At 38.0% G+C, this 25661-nt stretch overlaps 7 protein-coding genes across 7 annotated transcripts in view; 2 read left to right on the forward strand and 5 right to left on the reverse strand.

Annotated features, from left to right (window-relative positions):
- LOC137573384 (uncharacterized) overlaps nucleotides 1-2956 on the reverse strand; it is a 25336-nt gene extending 22380 nt beyond the window's left edge. Inside the window, 1 exon segment of the mRNA XM_068285316.1 lies at nucleotides 2237-2956. Coding sequence (XP_068141417.1) covers nucleotides 2237-2269 — 33 coding nt within the window. The 5' untranslated portion in view covers nucleotides 2270-2956.
- Nucleotides 2957-3990: 1034 nt separating this feature from the next.
- On the forward strand, nucleotides 3991-6245 carry Tango10 (transport and golgi organization 10). Its single transcript, XM_068285087.1, has 4 exons — nucleotides 3991-4469; nucleotides 4564-5527; nucleotides 5588-5745; nucleotides 5835-6245. The coding sequence occupies exons 1-4, from the start codon at nucleotides 4134-4136 to the stop codon at nucleotides 6087-6089; spliced, it is 1713 nt and encodes a 570-aa protein (XP_068141188.1). The 5' UTR covers nucleotides 3991-4133; the 3' UTR covers nucleotides 6090-6245.
- Nucleotides 6246-8157: 1912 nt separating this feature from the next.
- LOC137573136 (putative transporter svop-1) lies at nucleotides 8158-20286 on the forward strand. Its single transcript, XM_068284984.1, has 4 exons — nucleotides 8158-8357; nucleotides 18524-19039; nucleotides 19096-19764; nucleotides 19837-20286. The coding sequence occupies exons 1-4, from the start codon at nucleotides 8315-8317 to the stop codon at nucleotides 20253-20255; spliced, it is 1647 nt and encodes a 548-aa protein (XP_068141085.1). The 5' UTR covers nucleotides 8158-8314; the 3' UTR covers nucleotides 20256-20286.
- Nucleotides 8970-13361, reverse strand: inaF-D. Its single transcript, XM_068285093.1, has 2 exons — nucleotides 13136-13361; nucleotides 8970-11348 (listed from the first exon to the last, which is right to left on the reverse strand). Exons 1-2 carry the CDS (start codon nucleotides 13359-13361, stop codon nucleotides 10423-10425), a joined length of 1152 nt encoding a protein of 383 aa, XP_068141194.1. The 3' UTR covers nucleotides 8970-10422.
- inaF-A lies at nucleotides 11219-18366 on the reverse strand. The gene is made up of 2 exons (XM_068284986.1): nucleotides 18080-18366; nucleotides 11219-11348 (listed from the first exon to the last, which is right to left on the reverse strand). The coding sequence occupies exon 1, from the start codon at nucleotides 18363-18365 to the stop codon at nucleotides 18084-18086; it is 282 nt and encodes a 93-aa protein (XP_068141087.1). The 5' UTR covers nucleotide 18366; the 3' UTR covers nucleotides 11219-11348; nucleotides 18080-18083.
- inaF-C lies at nucleotides 11221-16875 on the reverse strand. Its single transcript, XM_068284985.1, has 2 exons — nucleotides 16071-16875; nucleotides 11221-11348 (listed from the first exon to the last, which is right to left on the reverse strand). The coding sequence occupies exon 1, from the start codon at nucleotides 16538-16540 to the stop codon at nucleotides 16139-16141; it is 402 nt and encodes a 133-aa protein (XP_068141086.1). The 5' UTR covers nucleotides 16541-16875; the 3' UTR covers nucleotides 11221-11348; nucleotides 16071-16138.
- inaF-B lies at nucleotides 16914-17265 on the reverse strand. Its single transcript, XM_068284987.1, has one exon. It carries the CDS (start codon nucleotides 17187-17189, stop codon nucleotides 16950-16952), a length of 240 nt encoding a protein of 79 aa, XP_068141088.1. The 5' UTR covers nucleotides 17190-17265; the 3' UTR covers nucleotides 16914-16949.
- Nucleotides 20287-25661: the final 5375 nt, after the last annotated feature.

The raw sequence follows: 25661 nt of genomic DNA on the forward strand, positions 1-25661 counted from the left end.
TCTAAGCAGATTCTCGAACATTTTTCTTATTTGACCTATTCATCATGTCTTAAGTCGTATCCCTATTTCATTTTAAGTATTTTTGACTCCCATTTGAGTCAATTACTCGCTTCATAGGCTTGTAATTCCCAACTAGTTTTAGCTTTAAGACATGTTATGGTATTCAGAAAGCTTGATACTTTGTTGTGCTGCCTTTAAAACAGATTTTCTTGAGAAGATTGACCATGGACTGAAAGCATTACGTTAAATCAACAACTTGGGACAACATTTTTGGGTTTCGATTGCATTCAGATTTGTTCATATGTAGTGGAATTCAATTACTTATCACGAACTTTTTAATTCTAATTTCATTGACTCGCAAGTAATTTGGAGTTTTTTCAGCTCTTTTGCCTTTGTCAGGAGTATTTCAATACCAAAATTCCTTTATTTTTTGTCTAACTGGATTTTCCATTCCTTTTGTATGAATACTTTATGAATACTTCAACTAATCAGACAAGAAATTTTCAATTTATTCTTAATTATGTTTTTGGCACCAATTTCGTTGGCAATTGTTGATTCAGTTAAGATCTAAGGGCCAAGAACTTAGACTGGATTTCATTGAAGTAGGATAAAATTTGATTGATGACTTGACTTCATTTTTATTAACTTTTGAACAAATTCTGTAAAGAAAATCTATATTATAACGATCACATTGTTCAAATCGTTTAGATAGATTTTTGATTCGTTTTCTTCAATTAGGATTTATAGTTAATATAAAAAACTCTACTTATAGATCAAGGTCATTTGTTGGTAACAAAGCTCAATGAATCTCAAATGGCTCATGACTAAAGAAAAATAAGAGAGTAATGGGTTACATATTTCTTGTGTGTTTCTATATATGATTTGACAAATGTTAAGGTATGTGTATCTGCCAAGGTTTTTGCTGACCAAAATTGTATGCTTGTAGTTGGTTAGTTATTATTGTTTATTATTATTGTTGTTGGTGTTGCAGGGCGGGTGTCGAGCACCCACCGACTATTGAGCAATTCGGAGCTGTATTTGGCGTCTGTAATTTAAGCTCTGATCTGTGTGAATGTAAATGTGAATGTGTGTGTGTGTAGAGCAAAGACAAAACAAAACAAAAACCCAAGAGAAGAAAACAACAACAACAACAACATATATGTACATTCCAATAAGTCTATAAGTCTAGTCTAAAGTCTCTACACGAAAAGAAAAAAAGCTAAAAAGTGATTGCAGCGACAAACTCGTTTGAGTTAGAAACAAACGCAACAACTTTCAGTCTTGTCTTGAATTTGTTGCTAATGCTATTTTAAAATTTTTTTTTCTTCTCATTTTTCTGTTTTCAGTCTGCAGCTTTTATGCTTATCTTGTGGGGTTTTTGGGGGTGGGCAATCCATTATTGTTGCTGTTGCTATTGTTTTCTGTTTTGAGCCCAATCACCCAAACAGCACTCGGCCACTTTGATAAGCTCCAAAAGTATCTGCAGGTGAAGGAACTCTTAGTGCAATTTTATTAATAGATTTTCAGAATAGCTCAAAATAAATTCTAAATATAAAACATGATCTAAGAATCTTAACTGTTATGGCTTAAGTTAGAAACAAAGTCAATTGGCTTATAACTTTATAAATTTCATAGATACTCAGTGAAGAATGCTCAACCTTATATCATGATCATATACTATAAATATATACATACATATATATTTAGGATCAAATGATATATCTTAATTTATGTACAAAAACTATTTCAATTGATAAAGAGCAATTCTAATGTTGCTTAATTTATTTTAATGTAAAGTGGAGAAGATCTAGGCCCATGGAAGGGGCAAAATTTGCTCCATAAAGTAAGCAATAAGCAGTCAAAGATAAATGTATATATGTATATACATATATACATTATGTAGTCTCATGTGAATGGAGAACACGACTGAAGGCAACGAACAATATTAAAGTTACACAGCGAATCGAAAATTTATAAAGTTGTTGAAAACCATAAATCTTCTACCAACATTTTGCATACTTTAAGGGGCAGTTTACCCTCATATCATAGCCGTTGATTCGAAGAAGTCACTTGATGTCCTTACTAACAAATATGAAAGACTGGAAGGAATTGAAGTAATTCTGGAGATTTAACTAGATAAACTTTCCTCCGATAACTGGAAGTGGCCCGCCCTCTCAGTAGTAATTACCAGTAGCAATTATCACGTTAACATACTTATAAGTAACTTGGCACTCACCTGACTATTACTGCAATAGTAAATGTCCGACATCCTGGAGCTGTTGTTAAATACTTTTGGGTCTTAGACTGGCTTTAAGGCCGTAGCATGACCGCGTTCCGCGCACAGAGAGCAGCAGCGGCAGTGGCAGGTGATCGTGATCGGTTGGCAGAGTGCCCTCAGCCACAGCAACCTGTTCCTCCTGACCGTTGCCCCGTTCTTTTCACAAATTGTCACACGATTTGAAATCGATATTCAAAACTGTTGCTAATGCTGACGCAGAAGCTCACGTTGACGTCGATTGTTGGTTTAGATTTTCCGCATGCTTTCATTAAATGTGGTATAAAATAACAAGGAACAACAACAATAACAAACAAAACAAAACAAAACCAAAAAAAAAAAAAAAAAAAAACACACACACACAAACAAACAACAACAACAAAACGTAAAAATCTTCTTCACTTCACGCTTCGCCTTGCAGAACACTTCACTTGGTTGATGCCTTTTAGTCGTGGGTTTTGGCGCATGCGCGCGCGCACCTTTCTTTTCCAGGTGGTAAATGCTAGATATAATGTCGAACGATATCGAGATACGAGTGAAATGCGCCAACAGAGACCGAGACGGAGACGTAGACGGAGGCAGACAGCCAAAGAGCGAGAAATATAAAAATCGAGAGAGAGAAAAAGCGAGACGCACACACACAGAGAGTAATAGTTTGGACAACGACAACCGTTTCGGGCCAAGTTTACAAGCAGACTAAACCAACTTAACTTGGCCAGTCGTCAAATCTTCGGTACCGTCTCAGCCGTGCATACACACACACACACACTCACATACACACAACATGCTTGTGCATTTTAAAACGTCTGCAGCAGCTTTAACCACAATGAAAGTTGTATAAGTGTCCAACCAGTTTTGAGTTCAAATTTCTTGTATTTGCAATTTTAACGGTCATTTTTTTTTAAACAACATCGATTTGCTAAATAATCGATAAGTTTTTTAAAATTTATCCATTTGCAATGTATGTATATTATATCTATATATGTACTTATATCTAACTTGTTCACAATAGTCATAGTCCAAAATTCAAACCAAAATTGTAATTCAAACATTTTTTATTAAACTGTGTCTTGGCCAATTTCTAACCGATCTCAAAAAAGTTATATATAAATATATTCGTACACTTTAAAACGCCGTCAAATATTTCGATGTTAGGAAAACTAAATTTCAATCTGGTTTTTGAAAAAAAAAACATGTCACAATTTCATGCAGATTGAAAAACAATTAGAGATATACATTTTTCAATTGACCAAAAAAAAGAGCTTCTTGCAGTTAAGATTTATTGGAATACTTTGCTGATCTTTGGCATTATCTGCCTCGCTTTAACAGGTAACTTGCTAATTAGCTTGACTTACATTCCAAATTCGCAATCAGTTTAAAAAAGATTTAAATAAGATTTCGTTTTTGAAAATCGCTTAAAATTCGTAATTAGATTTATGTTATAAGAGATTTAATATATACATATATGTATAAATGTTTATTTTACAAACTATTAGAGTAGAGTTTCACGTTTAAACTGCCCGCCAATGTATTGTATAGCACAGTGGCGCCATTGAAGAAAATGAAACATTGGATGAATGGGCGACACTGTGCTTTACAGTCATTCGCTCCACTTTGGTTTGTATGTGTGTGTGTGTGTGGGGGCAACCCTAGTTTATGGGCAAACAGCTGTTTATACAGTTGCAACTAGTTCCGCTTCGGATTGGGCGAATCAGTTCGTTTTTGTTGAACCACACGAAAGCAAGTTAAAATTGCATTTTGTAGGAAAGGATTTCCCCTAACTTGTCATGGTCGTTGCACTGCTGTAAACATTGACCAATTCCCCTTCGAACAGGGAATACAATTAAGTTTAAATTAGATGAACGCAAATAGCAACGGTGGCGGAGGAGGAGGAGGTGGGATAGGAAACCCTGCTGCTGCTGGTGGTCTTGGTGGAGGTGTTGGTGCTGCTGCTGGTGCAGTTGCAGATGCAGGTGTTGGTGGAGCAGGAGCTGGAGCTGGAGCTGGTTTTCTAGGCGTATTGGCTGATGCTGTGATATTGGGTGCCGGACCAGCCGACGTCGACAATGCTGGAAATGCAGCAACAACCAATGGCCCAGGCGAGGGCCTTTCAATAACAGAGCTCAACGATGACCAGGATGCGAAAAGACGTAAATGCCTGGAAACGGATGAAACGCAGGATGGTGCGAGCACTGTAAGTATCTGAACGGGAGGAAGATAAATGGGTTACACGCTATAGTGATGTCTCTGAACATTTGTGTTTCACACTTTTTGTTGTTGTTTTCTAGATGATCGATGCCAACAGTGTGCTAAATAAAATTGCCCATCTCTATGCCGAGCAGCTGATGTCGGACATTGTGCTACTGGTCGATGGCAAGGAGTATCCAGCCCATCGAGTTATACTGTGCGCCAGCAGTGATGTGTTCCATGTGATGTTAATGAATCCAGAATGGAATGAGTGCAGCAAGCATGTTATTGAGCTGCATGAGGAGTCTTGCTGCTCAGCCGTGTTCCCGCAGTTCATCAAATATCTGTATGTTGGCCACATTGAGGTGACACTGCAGACAGTAATGCCCATGCTGGCGCTATCCGACAAGTACAATGTGCGAGATTTAATTGATCTCTGTGTGGGCTATATGATGAAACATGTGGCCAAGGCGGCAACCAGTGGCTATTTGGTCTCTTGGCTGCAATACACACTCTCCTTTACGCCCACGCACAACAATCTCACCGAAACACTGAAACGATTCCTCAAATGGAATCTAGAGACGGTGGCCGAATCGAAGGACTTTGTAGAAATGGATCCGGCCATAATGCAGCTATTGCTGCAACAAAACGACCTTGTTGTTACCAGCGAGTACAAATTGTTTACGATATTGCAAACGTGGCTGCTGCCCAGGCATGATCAGATTGGTTTCATGGAGCTAATCGAGCAGACTGTTATTCACATACGTTTCGGCATGATGACACCGACTGAGGTGGCCCATTTGCTGATTGAGCCACTGATTGAGTATCATAAGGAATTTCTTGTTAACCGCATTGCGATTGGCATGAGCTATCAGTCCGGCCAGGAGGATCGTGTCCGGGAAGTTCGTCATTCGGAATATGGCGAATTGCAATTCACGCCACGTCTGTACTGGAATGATACATGGAGTGTTGGCATCGATGTGCATAATTTTGACGAGATTGAGGACTATAAGAACTATGTGACCTGTTTCTTTTCCCAGCGTCACATTGCCGAGACTGAAGATGGTAAACCATTCACAGTCCCTTGCCCAAAAACGATTACACTAAAATTGAATACAATTTCAGAACCTTCAATGACCTGGGAAATTGAATTTTTTCCACGAGGTGTTAGATACAATAAGGCCAAAATGGTTTGGGGCGAGGATGTGCCCGGCTGTTTGCTCAATACGGTACGCTTGCGTGTCACCTGCAAGAAGCATCATATCGGCGAGGAGCGTTTTAAGGTGAGCAATGAATGATGGCGAATTTGTAATGATAAGATAAGCAATCAGCAATCTTCAATTTATCTATCTATCTATCTATCTATCTACAGATTGCCGTTCTGATTGTGGGCGTGCAAAATAAAATAACGCATATACGAACCGTAGTGGAGCGCACTGAATATTTCACGGATATTGATCGGGTTATCAATATTGATAACTTGTTACCCTATGAGGAGCTGGAGCACACATCGCTCTATCTTAGTCCCCATTTGACGGGAAATCAACGCAATACACTCTCTCTGCATGTTGTCATAACGCCCATGGGCAAGCACACTTGCCGCGACACACCGCCATTTCAATTCTAATCAAATCCATTAAACCTTAAAACCTGTATTTTATTCTTCCATTTAAATTGATCTGTATGTGTAAATCCAGCCAATGTTTCGTATTAGCCACTAATCCATAATCCACCATAACATCACCAATACCCGCCTAATTGGCAACATGTAATACAACCTCTATACCTATATATATATATATATATATATATATATATATATATATATATATATATATATATATATATAGTTTTCATTTGTTTTTTAGTTTAAGCAAGAGCCATCATCATCATTTCTTTACTGTCTTCTCCTTTTTCCTTTTTTACTAAACTCTTAAAAGATCATACGTAAATAAGTTTATATGTATGCATGCATGTTGTATGGTGGCCAGCAGCTCAATGCCAGGCTGAACAAGTATATATATATATGTAAATATATATATATATATTTGCTAACTTGATAAAACACTAAACCTTAGACTATGTGGAAAAGACATTTTTTCTAATAAAACGTTGATTTGTATAGAAATCACTAAGATTTAATGATCTAAACAAAAAGAAACGTTCAAAATTCAATTAATTCATTAATTAGTTTTCTGTTTTCAGAGCCTAACCCCGGAAAATGTAGTAGATAGTGTGGAAGGAAGACAAGATAAATACCCATACATACATACGTAAGGCTTTTATCGTCTCAGAGAAAGTAGTTTTATCTGCAAGCTTATCTACTCCTTTGCCATGAAACTTGAATTCAAATTGATTAGTTTCTTGAAGCGTATTTAAAAGTTAAAGTTCAAATCTAATATAATCAATGTCAGCGACAATGACTGTGACTTGCTTATGTATATGGCCAAAGCTTTTAAGACATGTTTCATGCCAGTTAATGCTCTTTTTAATAATGTCACATAAAACGACTCAACGGTGCAATATAATACAATTAAGTTATATTCTTAGATATGTATATACATATGTATGTTTGTATGTGTATTCACCAGCGCATTAACAATCGCAATGTATAAAGTTTACAATCTGCAGAGATTGTTTATCTAAGGCCAATAGCTAGTCTTTCGTGTGCTTCAGATAACCAAGAACCTAACAAGAAACGTTAAGATGGTCTTGTGCCCCCCATGAAGAGTTCTTCATAAACATACATAGTTATTATATATTATATTATTTTTATATATATATTTTATTTATACATACATACATATATTTCTTTTCGGTATACCAAGAAACAAGGAAAAACAAAATAACATTTTGGTTCAAATTATCTTTTCATTGGATAATCATGTGCACTCATAGAATCAACACCGACATTAGGATTTATGAAACCCTCATGACTACGAATAATTCGTCATAATACAGTCATTTAGATTAGATACATACATATATTATATAAGTTCATATATATATATATACCTATATATATATATATACAGATATATATCATTGTATATAGTTATAGATCTGAATGTGTATAATTGTGTATTTAATGTCAATTTTTTAATATCGAATGTTATTTAAGAGATCTAATCATTGAAATTAAAGAAAATTTCTATTATTTAAACAATCCACATCCCATTATAGGATATACTACATCTATAATAGATACATATACATACATATATGTATATATCAGTTGTGACCCTGATGGGTCCCTCTTTCTCTCTCTGTCTGTGTGGTGTGTGTGTGTACGATTCATTGCCAAGAGCGAAAGTGTCTTAACACTTGTTTGCTGACTTGCAGAATTTGTTGCCTGTTTTTGTTATTCTTCTGCGGATACTTTTGCTTCTCTTATGTGTGTGTGTGTCTTTTTGTTTTCTTCATGTTTATTATAGCCAAGACGAAAGACGTTTTAGTGCTTTACGAGTCCAAAGATCTATCTAAATAGAACCAAGCATAGCGACAACCAAAACTTTTACAGAGAGCAACAATTTGTAATCATCGCCGGGATTTAGTCTTACGGGGTACGGTTTGGTATTGGGCACGTACATCTGTACACACAGTTACGGTTGTCTGTCGAGAGATACTATGTGTGGCAAAGCATACAGTTAAAAAGTCCACGTCTTTGGCCAAATGCTCGACAGTTGAAAATCGGGCAGCAGCGTCATCGGTAGTTTATATTTATTATTATTTTTTCTGTGCTCTCGGTTTCGGTTTACACCTTTTTTTCCCCCCACATTAATCGTTGTCAACCCAGTGTGTGCGTGTGTGTGTGTGTGTAAGTGTAAGTGTGTACTTGAATCCTAAAAAATCATGGATAATCAAGCCTATATCATTGACTGTGAACACAATAGTGGTAAGAGCATAAGAAATTTGAAATAAAACCATTTTTTGTTTGTTTTTGTTTTAAGTTTTCTTCAGTTTTTGCTATGCTTTATTATTGCCAAATTGACTTTTGTTTTTGGTAAACATATATAAGATATATTTATACATATATATATAATACATGTGTATTAATATATAGTATACGTAGGATATATACCGATTTTCTAACGTATGTATGTATGTGTGTATATATAATATGTTTTTGTATATCATATCTCATGAGTTGGATGCAGTTCCTTTTCTCGTTCTTGACTCGTGTAAAAAACTGGCTGTACTTATGTCTGTGTGTGTGTGTGAAGAGTAAAAGTCGCCATAGAGGATCTAAATGTGCACTGCTTGCATTCGATTTAGAAGACAAGCTCACTTTGTGGCCCAAGCTTGCAATTTTATCGAATTGGATCCCTTTCGATCCTTTTTTTAAGGTAAATCAGCTACATAAATATGAAAAATTGTCATTGATTTACATTGTTTACGAAAGTAAGGCACTAAATTACAACTGATAACCTTGCTGATTGAAAAAAAAAAAAAAAAAACAGAACACAAATACAGAAACAAATTGTGAAAATCAGACTCGATTTTGTACTTTTGGATTTTTTTAATGTTTAAGAGAAAACTTGTCGGGGCAAACCATATAGATTTAGGAGTTATGATTAAAGCAAGCAGTGTAACCCGCTTGCATCACCATCATGCCATTTATTTTGCATTTTACAAACCGAAATCGTACATGAAATGAAATATCGACATATATTGAATTGAAATATTTGAGAGATCCTGATCGGGAGATCCTAAGCAGTGCGAACTTGAGAGAGCAATAATCTTTGGGCTTTTCATCATAGCAAGCAGTGCACTGTATGCCATGCACTTTATAATGAACCTACCAACACTGGATTTGAAATACTTTCTCTAAGCTGACTTTTTCTTGCCAAGTTTTCGCGCGTGTGTGTGTGTGTGGCCTATAAATTGGCTAATTATTGTTATCTATTCGAATTAAAACTATTATTGGGGGTTTCTTTTAGTTTTCCATTTTGGTATTTATGTATTGTATATATATGTATATATATATATATATATGTGTGTATATGTATAGGTTGGTTGGTTGGTATATGTAAATGTATATGTATGTAGCATTCGCTAGCTGCCTTTTGAAAATTGAAGCAGTGTCCTGGTGGGGTGTTTGCTTGCTTTGCCGCTGTGTGACTTTTCAGTTTTTCCTTTTCCTTTAGATATATATATAATATGTATATATATTTTTGTTAGTTGCAATTTTGTGACTGAGTGAAGTTCTAGTGGATGTGGGTCCCGTATATAAGTATGCTTTGTATGTATCTATGAAATATGTCTTTTTCGTTTTTGGTAGTTAACTAACTAGTACATATGTATGTATGTTTGTATGTATGTATAACTATTGTTCAACATGTATACTCGTAGTATGTATGTATTTGGATATATGCTTTTTGTTTGTTTAGTATGCAAAAGTAGTTTGAAGTTGTTTGGTTTTTTTTTTTTTTTTGCTTTTGTTTGGGGGCCCTCAGTCTTCTTCCTTGTCCTTCTGCATAGCTGAGATGAGACCCACTTGAAGACGACTTTGAATATATTGTTATATATATGTACTGAGTGTATATATCCCTCTATATAAATTGGTATTACTTCTTTGATATATAACGGTTTCTTTCGATCCTTATTTGATGCTCGGAAAGATGGATTATTAAAGATATTCTTATCATTTGGGGAAACTACGAGTATAACAAATTGCAAATTTCTTTCCATCATTGGGCATTCAAATGTCTAAGGTCTACTACTATTATTCGCCATTATATCCTTTTCTTAGGTGCGTCTGTGTGTGTGTGTGTGTGTGTGTGTGATATGAGAGTCCGAATTCTGTGTAGCTTGTAGAAAGTGTCCGCGCCCGCTTAAAATATATTGAACTAACTTTGGCCATCTAATACATATATGACTGTTATATGTATTAGTAGTATCTGTGTGAGGATGTGTGTAAAAAACAGACAAAGTCCCTCGCTTCACAACGAATTCGTTCCTTACTTCTCAAAGATTAGTTCACCGGTTAAAAATGGATTGAGATACGTTTGCGAATCGTAACCAGACACCGAGGCCGTTGTTGTCCTCCGTCGGGCTTGAGCTCCTCCACGCCGCTCGCCATGGGCATGATTATGGGCATGATGCGAGGGTCGCTTCTCATCGCTGGGACTGAGGATCAACGGTATGGGCATTGATGTATACAATTGCAATGGCTGCTGCACAATTGTTCCTGCTGCTGGGTTCAATGGTGTATCCATATAGCCATGTGGCACAGAAGCTGTGGCCCCTGAAGCTGGAGCTGGAGCAGCCGCCGACTCTTGTTGCGGCTCACCCATTGCGAAATTGGCAGCAGCTGTGGTGCTCACCCAGGGGGAACCGCTCGAGGCATTACCCATGTTGCGCTTCTGTCCGCCAACCCGTCCCCGATGATGTTTATAGTGGCCACGATGAGACTTCCGTTTCAGGTGTCCCGAACTTGACATATCTGCTGGCGGTGAAGTGTCCAACACCAGCGGCAGGTGATGGCCATGAGGTGAGGCGGCTGCATCTGCTGCATTGATGCTGGCGGAGCTACCACTGCTGCTGCTGCTGCCCAAGCCAATGGAGCTGCCGCTGCTGTTGCTATTGCTGTAGTTACTTCTACTATTGATCGTTGATGTCCTCGATGACGGCGACTTCTTAAGCGGCTCAAGCGACTGTGGATGCGCCTGGATTATGGTGGCCGTGGCAAATATCTCTTGGAAACGATTGCTCGCATCCAGTTGCTTCAGTTGCAGATGCTGTTTGTGCAAAAACTGCTGGTGCTGCTGTTGCAAATGATTCAGGATGCGATACTGCTCGAGGATGTGCTTGTAGAACTGCTCTGCGGTGACTTCCGATGAGTTTAAAAGGCGTATGGCAATTTTTTCGGGTATCACAATTTTGTCTGCAATAAAACAAACCACCAAAATCTTAATTAAATTATTTTACTAAAAAGTTCAAAACAAATTCCAGGGGAAAAAATTTAGAAACAAGTTTCTTTTTTTTTTTTATTTGTGGCTTGGCCATCGCAATTGGCTACGTGATTTTTAACTCATTTACTTCTTTTAATATAATATATGCACATATATGTATGTTTATATAAATATTTGAAATATTTGAAACAAATATTGTGCAATATATTTTATGTATATAAACATCAAGTGTCTAGAACTAACAAGTCTGATTATATAACGACTTGTATTTTGCAATTCCAGTTAAAGTTTGCCTTTAAGCCGGCTCGAGATCAATCTTTTTAAATTTAGTTGCAATTCCCAAATAGTTCTAGCTTTGAAGATATGATAACCCATTGCATCTTATGATAGAATTTAATGGATCTTCAAATAGCTGACCTCGAGCCGACTTGAACGAAAGGTTTGACTAAACCTAATGAAATCATCACAATTGTCTAATAAAAGACAGGTTAGACATCTTTTCACCATCATTTTGAGCAAAATTTGTCTTTTTAAACCAGTTAACAAAAGCTAGGCTTTCGAAGTTATTATAAATTTGCAGTCTTTGTATCAAACTCTTTTTCCTTTGTCTTAAACAAACATTTCAAATTAAACACTGCCGAATTATATTGACTATTAGAGGCGTTTCATATAAGTATATCTGATCTTAAGTCAAACGAAAACAGATTTTCCAGTCAGATATCAACAAAACTAAAAAATCTATCAGTTTTGCCTAATGAAACTAGTCAGCCGATTGCTCATATTACACTTTACATGTTATATTTGTCTAATCTGGCCAAAACTCATACATTATTAAGAACCAAGATTTTATATGAGTAACTCTTTAGTTGGCGGCTTAAGATTATTGTTAATTAAGTCGCCATTTAATGCTGATTATAGTTATAAATACAAATACCTGACCAATTTTAACATATCCTCTGTAAAGTTATAACAAATTCACCATTAATGTATGCAATAGGCAACAAAACAAAAGCCAGAAAGCTAGCCGAAAGGTGAAGCCACTCGTGTTATGAATAAAATTCATAGTTATTCGGTTCCTACAATAACAATCTATTTGTGCTATTAAAATACTAAAATTTTCATTGTGTTAATGATGAGAAACCGTTTTTAAACTAGAATAAAAATTATAAAAAAGAAAATAAGTCTATAAACAACTTTTTTTGATGAAAATTTTTAAACACTTTACATTCCTAGATTGGCCACTAAATATGTAGTCTACTTTTAGGCTTAAGTCAGAGAGAAGGCTTGAATGGAAATAATTGCTTAGACAGATTCGCAAAGTCTGTGTGGGTGTGTGTGTGGGTGTGTGTTATACGAAGCGAAAAGGACTGCACCCTTCCATACATGTCTATAGTCATGACCGTGTGTGTGTGTGACCTAATTTCGAATTGATTTACAAAATCTACAACAACAAAATATGAGAACCATTCACGCCCTTTTTGGTAAAGTTTTTTAAGTTATCGGTTTCGGTTTCGCTTACGGTTTTAAGCTCGATTTGAACTATAGCCCACTTTATGGCCCATGTCCCAGATTGACCACACACAGACACAGACAGCCACAGAAATTTGGTGAATTTGATTTAACTTGGTTACGTCTCGCTTGGCCAACCGACCCCAAACATAAGCAAATTGCATTTTGTTCTCTGGCCCATATATGTATGTATGTACATATGTATTTGGTTGGCAATTTGTAGTACTACCTACTGCCTACTACCACTTACCGCAGTGATTGCCCTTGGTTATGAATGGCCGTATGGTCGGATCCCATATGAATATGTAATAGAGCGACAACATTATGGCCGCCAATGAGACGCACAGCACATAGACGGCCACAGTTAGGATGCGGATGACCTTACGATTGCTTTGCTGCGGTTGATAGCAGCGACTTATTGTCTCTGTGGGCGGCAGTTTCACTTTCTCCTCCAGTGAATTGACTTTTGAATGCATTTCTCGATTTTGTTTATTTTGATTTTCAATTTATTTATTATATGCTTTCTCTTTGTATGTTTTGATTTGTTTTGGTTTCGTTTTCAATTTTTGATATGTTTCTTATAAAAAAAACCCCCAACAAAAAAAACAACAACAAAAAATAACAAACACAACAACAATAAAAATTTGTTGATATTTCTTATTTTTTTTGTGCTTTTGTTTTTTGTTTTATTTTTTGTTTGAGTTGTAAATGCAATTATTGTTATTGTGATTGCAAGGCGGACGCGTGGATATTGTTATTATTATTATTATTATTATTTATTGTTGTTATTGTAATTGTTGCACCGCTAAAATGTAGAAAATTTTCCAACCGACGCGTCCAGCGTATGCAAGCGAAATGACGCCCCAGAGCCTGGAGAGTTAGCCGACAACAACGAGGCAACGAGACCGACCAACGACGACGACCGACCGACGACAACAACACCAACGAAGAGATTTGGGACGAGCCAGGAGCAATGCCAGGCCCAGGCATCATCATCATCATTTTAGTCATCATTGGCCTCATTATCATCACGATTGTCGATGTCGATGTCGTTGTCGTTGTCGCTGTTGCTCGTCTCGATCTTCATTCATAAATTTATTTTTCCTTTCCTTCCGTGTTTATGTTTATAATAAGAAGAAAAAAGGGGAGAAGGAATACGAGATGAGTGATAAGGGGAGCTGGAACATTTGCCACGCGCTGATGGCATTCCAAAATAATTACAAAGCACGTTGGCACGTTCAATATTTCAGAGATTTTTGCGGTATTGCATGTCGAATTCATCCATCACTCAATCATTCCCCCGCCCACCCGTTTTATTTAAAATGAAATATCAATCAGAAATATGTGTAAAATGTGTTGCTCATGAAATTTGCATTCATGCCGAAAGCCTTACACACAAACAGACACACACACACAGGCATACAGGCGCAAATTCAAATTTCATTCAACCTTCGCCGCGAAGGACGCCAACTCAAGGCAACAAAACTCAACTAAAACTTTCGCTCACCTCACCAACAAGCATTGCAAGCCATGCCAAGCCAAACCATGCCACGCTATACCATGCCACATTCCACATTCTATTCATCCTATCGAATGCAACCCCTAAACGAACGACTCAGGTGACACCTTCGTTTTCGTTACGCTATGTGCTATTTGGGAACAACTGGAACTGTGTCCGCCTAGCTCGTTGTTGTCTCGAGGTTAATAAACTGCAACTGGGTCACTAGGACAAAACGAATGCAACTGAGAGCGAGCCACTGAGCTGAAGAGCTAAACGAGAGCCGAGAGCCGAGAGCCATGGAACATTTGGGTGTGATGTGAAAGTGTAGTAAGAGGAGGATTGAAGGAGGTTTTGCAATGTTGGCCATTGATTTTGGTTGTATAAGTTTCGCACAGGATGTAGGCCAAATACACACACACACACACACCCATGCATAGACTTCAGTCAGTCAAAACTTGCCTTAAAGCGTTTTTGTTTTCCATAGTGTCGACTTTTGGCCTCGAAAATGAATGGAGTCCCCGGCTTAGGGCAATTTCCTTTTCCGTTTTGCTTCGGTAACCTTTAAATGGTTTTAATACAATTGACCGAATTGCTTTAGAAATTCTCATGTAATTTCAGGAATTACATTTGGTAATTGCAAATGAGAAAAAAACAAACACACACACACACATCCAGAATGTTCTGCAATTTATCAACAGCTTTGATTGTGCTCAATAATCAATAAATCATACGCCCTGTTGGCTCTCTTTTAATGGAATTGAATCCAATTATTTGTTTTCAGACCCAGATAAGGATCTGTTGTTAGTTAACTTAATTGTTAATTTATAGTCTAGTTAGACTGACTAAAAAGTTTATTTCATTTATAGAAAATGTTGCATACTTGCAGGCGCTTTTCTTTAAAAGTTTTTGTCATCCAAAGTGACATAAAATAACTAGAGTTCTCTCTCTTATTATTTATTATTATTATTATTTATTGATAAATAAAAAAGCATTTAAATTTAGTCCGAAAGTAAAATTTTCAAGTCACAAGCTCGTTCTAGTTTTTTAAGGATTTTAATAATTCATTTCATAAAATGCATTTTATGATTTTTATTCTTTTGCTACTTTCCATTAAAGAAATTTGTTTGTTTTTGGTTAAAATTCGAACTAAATATATTTAAAATAAATTATTTTTTATGTCAGCTTTTCAAGGGTAGAAATAGGACGGTTTTTGAGGGTAAATTGTTTTTGGAATGTAATGGGAATGTTTGAGAATTCGCCTTTTAAAACATTTAATGAATACTTTTTCCAGCCTATTGCATACTTTTGGGAGCACATTTTTCTCAAAGAATTGAAGGCATGTCAAGATCTCCTAATAAGATAATTTTCATAAGCCAAGACTTTATTTTTTTAAGTTTTTTTTTTTAATTTTATGTTTTGTTTTTAACAATTTTCTAATTTTCCGTTTAATGAATTAGTTACAAAGAATCAAACTTATTCATTTCATTTCATAGTTTACTTTTTAATGAAGTTTTCTCTTTTTTTAATGCGAATTCCCTACAATAAAATGTGAATGTTCTTTTAAACTATTGATACATAGTAGGTAATTATTAAATACTTTGACTAGTAAAAATATAAATTTGATCAAAAAATTGTTAAAAATTAAATATTAACCATGTTTTTTTTAGACTAGAGCCACACTCACCTATTCATTGGTTAGCTATAGATGAATCAGATTTATTTTTTTTTTCTTTTGTCAAACAACAGTTAATATTAACCAAAGGCTGGGGACTTCTTTTGACCCTTGAACACTGGTGGCATTCGTGAGTCCCAGAAAAATACATGATAGATGGATAGAATGAAACCCAAACTGCAGAGACCGCACAGATAGATGATAAGGACAAAGTAGCGGGCAAAGCGCTCCGTGCACGTTGGCTCGGCGAATATAATTTCCTCCAATTGGGGCGTCTTGGGTATATACGAACAGGTGCTACGCCTGGGGGCACTACTACTGGCTAGACGAACACTATTACTGCTGCTACCGATGGGCGAGAAGGATTGCTCCTCTGTTTTAACATTCGACTCGATAAGATTGACAATTTTAGCCAAATTGGCAACACTTGACGCCGCCGCAGGAGGAGTCGGAGACATAGCTGGAGCTGTCTCCGATGACATGCTGGACAACTGGTGGTGGTCACCGTTGTGCGTCGCGTCAATTACTGATTTCAGTTGCTTGGCAGTTGATGTAGATTAAATCAAAATCAGAATCGAATTGCATTGAATCGAAACGTAATGACATGGACTTGGACTGGGCAGACTATTGGATGACGCAAACCAGAGGGCGAATGTGTGAATATGTGTTTGGGGGAATTTAAACTCTGCGATTTGGTGGAACGTGGAAAAGCGGATTAATTTTGTGCAAGTCTGACAACTTTTGATATGTGTGGCTAGGTGCCTTTTTTTTTGTCCCCCCTCCCTACAATTAATCCCAAACTGACCTAGCCCTAGCAATAGATAGACACTCACCCAATGATGATGATGATGATAATGTTGTTGTTGTTGGTTACGGAAGACGGTCTCCGATTTAGCCAATCGGATGCGTATGCTTGAATATGGGCAATGGCGGCATACGTGAATCCCAGATGAAAAAGTAATACATGGCTAGCGTTAATCCCATTCCACTGACTCCGCCCATATAGAGTATCAGGGTGAGTAAACGAAATGTTTTTGATTCAAAGAAATCATCCGATTTGGGTACATGAATCTCCTCATCTTTGGCCTCGTTGACAACAGCGGCTAAATTGGAGAGGGTTATCTGTGACATGACTGTGTTTCCTCAATAAACAGAAGAAAAAAAACGAAAGACACGAACTAGAGGAGACCTCTGTCTCTAGAGAACTAACTGAAAGCTAAAAAATACGGCGGGAACATTCCATGCCATCGAACGGAACGTTCAACTAATGCCGGCAGCGACGCGTTCGTTTTGCGGTTTCTCTCTGCTCGCCCAATGGGTCCGTGGCCAAGGGTGTATGAGGTGGTGGGCGAGGGGGGCAGCGGGAATGGGACCCACATTGAATGCAATGCAGTGCGTTTGGGGTTATATCCATTTACACGGCGGTAAGGCAAGCCAACGTCTTGGCCAGTCTACACTAATAAGATTCGGCCAAAACTATTTTCTTTCCTTCTTTCTCCACACCCTCCTTCTCCTTCTCTCTTTCTCTGTCTCTCTCTCTATGTCCTATCCATCACGTGCTTAGTTTGGGCAGCCACTTGACCTGGTTTGATTTTGTTGGCCATACAAAAATAAATTGAATTCCCTTGACTTTGACAATTGGAATGTAACAAAAAACTTATTTGCTTAAAATCATATTCAAAATGAGAGCGATCTTCTTCATGTCGAAAGCAGTGCAAGTAGGGCAAGCAGTGTTAGTATTCCCGTTTTCGCAACCCCACAAAATTCGTTAAAAATTAAATTTAGTAAAGTTTATTTTTCTACCTAGTTTGGCTTTGATTTGGTTTAGTTTCGAAAACGACAACAAGTCGGATAATTATGAGTTTTAAGGGTATTTAAGCTCGTCTTTATAAATTATTTGTGTTGCTTGAAACAATGACCAAATGGCAAATCCAATTAGTTGGGTCTATTGTGGTGTCTTTTGTTCGTGGGTTGGACAGACACTTAGACACACACACACAAAGACACACTCACTCACTCACCTGTTTATTGATATTCATGCACTTTTTGCACTGGATGACCGCCAATGGAGACGGGAAACTTGAGATGTATATCCGGCATGCTGGAGTCAAAGAATATAAGATAATAAAAGGCCAAAACCATGCCCAGGCCACTGATGCCGCTCACATAGATAAATATTGAGATTAAGCGAAATGCTTTCGTCTCAAAGAATGGTGATGGTGGCTGCTCCTTGGGCAAACGGACATCGGGTGGCAAGGGTTTTGCCTCTTGGTCTTGCTCCTGCTGTTGCTCAGCCATTGTGAGCATTTGAAATGTCTGCATTGGCATTAGCATGATTCTTCGCCTATTTATAGGCAATGGCAATTATGCAAATTTGTGAAATTTCATTTGACACTGAGTTGCCATTGATTGGCTGATTGATTGATCGATTGATTGACTGATTCATTGATTGATTCTGATTGCAGGCAAACGATTGGAGGAGGAAAAATGTAAACCGTTGCCACATAACTTCGAGGAGGCCATCACATTGACGGGCGTCGGATGGTTCCATTACAAACTGCTGCTGATCTGTGGCTTGTGCTTCATGGCAGTTATGGTCGAAATAATGGGCGTTAGTTTGATTATGAATCAAATGGAATGCGACCTGAAGCCAACACTCGAACAGCAGGGAATTTTGGCATCCGCGGGATTCCTTGGCGTAGTCCTTAGCTCGCATGCAATGGGTTTTCTGGCCGACACCTGGGGACGTGTGGCGACTCTACGTTATGCCGTCTTCCTAAGTGTCATCTGTTCGATCATTTCCGGTTTCTCTGTTAACATTTGGATGCTGATTGTGTTCCGTTTCATGACGGGATTCTTCATATCGGGCTGTCAGGCGTGTGTCTTCAGTCTGTGCGGTGAATTCCATGGCAATGGCTCTCGTGTGCGTCATGTGACCCTGTTATCTGGTTTCATGTGCGTGGCCATGATGTTTGCACCATGTAAGTAGAACTAATGCCGACCAAAAAATCTTAATAATCAATTGGTATCCATTTAGCTATGGCCATTGGCATTCTGCCACTGCAGATTCACATGTTCGGAATGCATATCTCATCGTGGCGTATTCTGCTAATTGGCGATGTATCGGTCTCAGTGTTGGCTCTGCTCGGTCTCTTCATTATACCCGAGACACCGAAGTATGACCTTATCCAGGGCAAAGATGAGTTGGCATTGGAAACGATGCGTTCGATTTTTGCCCAAAACACTGGCCGTCCAAGCTCTGAGTTTCCAGTTCATCGTTTGATCCTACAAAGTGGCAACAGCGGCGCCAGCCTATCCAATGTTCATGGTTTCTGCGATGCAGTGCGTCTTATCTGGAGTCAGACCGTGCCATTGTTTTATCGTTCACGCGTATTCCATACCCTTAACATATGTCTCATTCAGTTCCTTATCTATGGCATGGCCCAGGGCATATTTATGTGGTTTCCCACAATTCTCGATGTGATGGGTTCCCGTGAGAGTGGCGATAGTTTGATGTGTACAGTGCTCCAATCTTTGCCGCCAGCGAACACAACTGATGTGGTGGACATCAAACTTGAGGAGATCTGTCATATAGATGTCGATGTCAGTACTTATGAGTTGATGGTCACCATTGGCGGTTGCTTTACCCTAATCTTTGTGATATTTGCCTACATAATTGATTATATTGGCAAAAGGAATCTGATATGTAAGTCGATTATCATTCATCTAATCAGAAATTATTTACATAAATCCTCTTCTTCTTCTTCTTCTTGCATAGTGGGCTGGATGGCATTAACAATTGTTTCCCTGGTGGCTCTGCATTGGGTGCAAGTATTCGTTATGGTTGTCATTTGCCTTACGATTACAATGGCCATTGGCAATTGCGGTGGATTGGTTAGCACCGTTGCCATGGAATTCTATCCCACCAATATCAATGCCATGGGCATGTGTTTCATCATGATGGTCGGTCGTCTAGGTGCTGTTGTTGGTAGCAATGTACTGGGCCGTCTGTTCTTTAGCAATTGTGATACTGTCCTGTGGGCCTTGCTCGCCCTTGTGATACTTATGTCAGTCATGTCATTCTTTTTGCCAGAACAGCGCCGAAAATTGAGTAGTCTATCAACAGAATTGCCAGCGTCAGCAGCTGTGACAGCGCCAACCACACCGATCCTGTCAGTTCTAAGTAGTTCTAAGTAGTTAATATAGAAAAACGAAATATAAGAGAAAAAAAAAACCTAAACTAAGAAATCAGAACGGGATTTTGGAAATGAGAGCGGGAACGGGAATGAAAATGGCAATGGCATTGGCAAATGGCCATGGTAAAATAGTAAATGGTAAATGGGGGAACGGGAATGGGTACGGGTACGGGTACGGGAACGAGAGCAAAACTGCATTGGAAATGGATTAGGTAAATGTTTGTGCCCATTCTCTTTTGATGCCAAGAGATGCTGCTGTCGTCGTCGTCGTCGTCGTTGTTGTTGTTGTTGTTGTTGTCGTTGTCGGTCTTTTGGTTGCATTAACATTCTTCACATTCGCTAGCAGACAGTTTGATGGGGACTCCAACAGGTAAACGATTCTAGATGACAAGGGGATGAGAGGTAAAGTGAAGTGGAGTGGTGTGGAGTGGAGTATGGAGTATAGGAGGAGGAGCAGGAGGAGAATGAGGAGGACATTCACAACTAAACGCATTCCAAACTCTAACTGCAATCGGTTTTTATTTATTCAGTGAACGGTGTTTGCTCCGCAACTGGGAGCCACATTCAACAATCCAACCAAGACCGAAACGAAGTCCATCTGCTGCCAATCATAACTGCAGCGACACACCACATCTCTCCATCTTTCTCTCTCTCTCTATCAGTCTCTTAGTCTGTTTATATATTTATACATACATATATATATATATATAGATGGATAACTAACATAACATGTCGCCCAAGAAGCGTCTGGGTATTAGTATTGTCGTTGTCCATTTGATTGCCTAACTGCGCATTTCTCGACTTATATGGACATTGGCCAGATAACCACATAACAACTGCCAGCTAGCCAGTACCCAGTACCCAGTCCCCAGTCTCCAGTCTCACTCCCAATGCTAGTTCCATTAGCTACGTGGAAGCATCTTTGTAACCCCCCCTCTCTCTCTCTCTCTCTTTTGTATTCTTTCTATACGTATATACGACCTCTAGACACAGATAAATTGGCGCTATGCAACCTAAACGTACCCGCTATAATTTAACTCACATTGATCATTAATGAAATTTCACATCATTGGCAAAGAAATTTGACCTTCAATTTGAAACTCTAACCTCATGTGACCTGTACTCGCTTCTTTTGGTCAGCCAGTAAAATCAAACAATTTCACCAAGAAAAAACTAGTTTTTAGTACCAAATTCATTCAGGATTTTTTGGCTTTTTCATAGATTTGTTGTCAGAAATGTTTAAAAATTTGTTTTTCCACATTAAAATAAATCCATTATTAAGATTAATCATCACGATGTTTTACGAATATTTGCCAAATTTTAGTTTGTAAGGTTAAAGAAAACCGATACAGTGGATCCTCGGTTAACGTTGATTCCCTGAATCAACGAAACAGGGAAAGCCCCGAATATACCTTATAGAGACATCGATATTTTCTTCTGAACTGACGCCTTAAAAAGTGTTATAAGTTTCAGGAGATTTGAACTTACAATAGGACATTGATATATTGGCCAATTATTCAGTTCTTGAAATTGAAATAAGTAATAATTCAATTAATATGGTAAGATTGGGAAAATGTTGAAACGAATTGTGGTCGTTAACAGTTTTAAGCCCTTAATTACTAAATAAGTATGTATGTACATGGAAATGGTTGTTACTAATGATTCAATCATATTTTTTTTTATGTCATTTTAATGCAGTAAATATCAAGTTATTATCTGTTTATCTGTGTCATTATCTTACTCATTCATATGGAAAATTAACAAAAGATTTCAATAAAAATTGTGAAAAAATATTCATTTTAAACATTTCGAATAAAGTCCGCTTCCATCAAACTAAACTAAGCCATGACTTCTCTTTATAATCCTCACTGGATACTTTTCGTCTTTGTGGTTTTGCTTCAAGTTGAAAAAGTAAGTCTCTTCTCCAATGGAATTACATTTTTATTTGTTCCTTTTTGAAATATCTATTCAAGATCTGTATGAATTTTGAGTTTACAAACTTGAAATATCAGAACTTAGACAAGCAGTTCTGTTCATTTGAATATTGTTACTTGAAATCAATCAATCGAACTTACAAGTACGTATCAGTGAAAGTTAACTTACACCAACTTCCAGTTACCAAGTTTTCGGTAAGTTTGACTTGAAAGTATTGCATAACATTTGTAAATGTTTACCAGAGAACCCTATTTTTAGGTTCGATTGCAATTACTCAAGCGATTCAATGGCTATAAACCCTTCTTGTATGACATCACAGTTGATGGATGCAAATTTTTGGCGAAACAAAAAAGTAATCCAGTGGCATTTTTCTTTTACGGACTGGTTGCAAAATCTACCAATATGAATCATAGTTGTCCAATTAATGTGAGTACAGAAACTGTAATAAAGGAAGAGAAAGGAAACAACTTCTCCTATTACAGCATCCCGTAATTGTAGACAAGATGAATATTGCTCAAATGAATTATGGATTGACCGAGACTCTACCATTTCCCGAGGGCGAATACTTGTTTAACATGACTTGGATAGCATATGGCAAAATCCGAGCAATAGTTGAAGTTTTTGGTAAACTTTCGTAAATGCAAAGTTAAAATGTTTTTTTTTTTTTCTATTTATTACTACAATTATCATTTTAATTAATAAACGTGTATATAAGCCGTTAATGGAAATAAAAATGTCAAAATGGAATCATACAATTTATATGGTATTAAGAAAAATACATTTAAGATCAATTAAATTTAGATTATTGTGGAAAATATTATTAAATTAGTATACAGGTTTATGTCATTCAAAGACGAGTCGATTCAGATATCGATTTGGGGTTGGAAACGTCATACTCTGACTAATTTTTTAATACACTCTACTCAGATTTGAAAAATATCAGGGAATTATTTCAAAATTAATTCTAGATTAAATTAAATATTAAACTTATCTTTAAATGAGACTAAGAGAGATGACTTTGAATAATTTGTCAAAGTTAAAAATTATGATATTCGACCTCGAGTCGGCCAACAAAAAGGTTCAATATTTACAGCCTGCTCTTTGCCGCCCAGAAGTATGCTACAAAACGTTTGTAGCTCAGGGACCAATTTCTAATTTCTCATAGACATAATAAATCATTTCGAGTGTCATTTAGCCCAAGGACGTTCTAAGCATATTTTAAATGGCTGAGTTCTGAAAACTTTCTGTTATTGTGATATATTTATAGTTATTTTGGAATTCCAAACCAATTGTTGTAGTTGTAGTTTCAAAAAATAAAAGTTCTTTGCAGAATCTTTAAACATTTAACCTTGTTAAAACGTAAAGAAACTGAAAAACTATTTTGATAACTTAGTTTTGTTTTGGGCAGTATACAAATTGATGTCTTCCAAAAGAATAATGAGCAGAAGACATTAGGGGAATGGCCAACGAAATAAGCAAAATATTCGAGTCGAATATGACACATGTATCCCAAATACGATCATTTCATGTATCCATACAAACATGTACATATGTATGTATGTATGTATGTATGTGTGTATGTATAAGTACATCAAACTATTCTTATTCGGGACTTATCTATCTTGGTTGGTGGTGGCCATGCCACTTCAAAATTCAACAAGTGTCGCAATCGGTATACAATGGGGAGTAGTGAACGGTGTTCCCATCAATCTCTCCGATGGCTCTCCATCGACCCACAATGGGCACAAATTAGCATTAGCGTTAAGCAAACAAAGTTGCCTTTGCTACGGCTGCTGTTGCTGCTGTTGTTGTTGTTCCTGCTGATGTTGCTACATACTTGCACTTCTATACATAACTTGCTTCTGGGTCATGCCAAAGAGGCGGCCCTCTCAAATGGGGAGGAAATTGTATGTGGAAACAGACGGGCAGACAGAAGAAGATGAAGTGCAAGAAGAAGAAAATCCAAGACGAAGAGAAGAGAAGAGAGGAGAAGGGAAGGAGTCGAACGTGCTACGTGCCGTGAAATACAAATCAGAGATAAACGTCGCAACAAACCAATTTGGTGGCAAGCAGCATCTATGTATCTATTTTCCTTCTCTTTTTCAGCATATACCAATGTTTGTATATATATTTCTTCTTTCATTTTTTTTCTTTTGCTTTTTGGCTCAAAATAGTTAAATAGTCGCGACTTAGCCAAATTGGCACGAGGCTGTCGGGCCAGCAACGAGCAATAAAAAGAACAGACCGAATCAAGTGCGTTGAGGAATTACAATGAACGACAGGTGAGTGTGCGCGTTAGAGATGAGCAGGTGGATTCGTATTTTACATGCAAAACGATGATCGTGCATGGCTAAAACTCACGCCGACACCATTGATGGCTAGAGTGTTGGCTGAAAGCCGGGGGTGAGTTGAGTGAAGTGTGCCTGTCATAGGAACTAGGCGATAGTTTTACACGCCAAGTGAAGGAAACGGACTGAACGGAGCTTCTGCTGCTGCTGCTGCTGCAGCTGATGATGCCAAATTCAAAAGTGGATTGCGCATGCGTGGAATAGGAATGAGCACAGACGACGACGAAGACGACGACGTAGACTCGGGCAACTTTGTTGCCGAAACAGACGACGACGACGGCGGCGGCGGCAGCCATGTTGAGCTAATGAAGCGAACGACCAGGAACACGACGAACCGACAACGACATGCGGAGGACGTGTATGACGCCCGCCAAGTTCAAGTCCGAGTCCAAGTCAAAAGCGTTATTTAATCACAATGTCCCTGTCCCTGTCCCCGTCCCGACCACCATTCTCTCCCTCCCAACCAAGTCTACACACATATATACATACATATGTCAGCAATGGCGACAGGTGCTAGTACTGTGTCTGTGACTGTGCCTTAGCCTGTGCCTGTGCCTGTTGCTGGCGGTTTTGAGAATCGCTAAAGAATGCTGACGCGTCGGCCAATCAATTCTGAGAAATGAAAACGCCGTCTTCGGCTAGCTTGTTGGCACATTTGTGCGATGCACAGTCGCAGTCGCAGCCGCAGTTGCAGTTGCAGTCGCAGCCATATAAACATAAAAGAATGCGAAGAAGAAATGCAAAATGCAAACACCACCACGAACCATGCGAGCGGCAACAACAGCAACAGCAACAACAACAACCACAACCACTTTCCAAATGCATTCATGATGTTTACCGTTTAAATGCGCCCAGTTTGTCTGTGTGCAAGTGTGTGTATGAGTGTCAGTTGAAAGAGAGTTAGCGCGCCCGAGAGAGAGAGAGAGGGAGTGAGAGAAAACAGAGAAGTATTGCAAAGCTTACCTGACTCTCTAACAGCAAAAAAACAGAATACGAACAACAAGGAGGAGAAAAGCAAACTGTTATTCCAGCTACCCACATCACAGACTCTCACACTCTCTCAGACCGCCATGTGATGGTGTGATAGAGATGGAGATAGCCTAAAACAGTTAGCAAAGTTGCCA

This window comes from Drosophila tropicalis, unplaced genomic scaffold, assembly GCF_018151085.1.
Source record: "Drosophila tropicalis isolate 14030-0801.00 unplaced genomic scaffold, ASM1815108v1 contig_4, whole genome shotgun sequence".
Lineage (NCBI taxonomy): Eukaryota > Metazoa > Arthropoda > Insecta > Diptera > Drosophilidae > Drosophila > Drosophila tropicalis.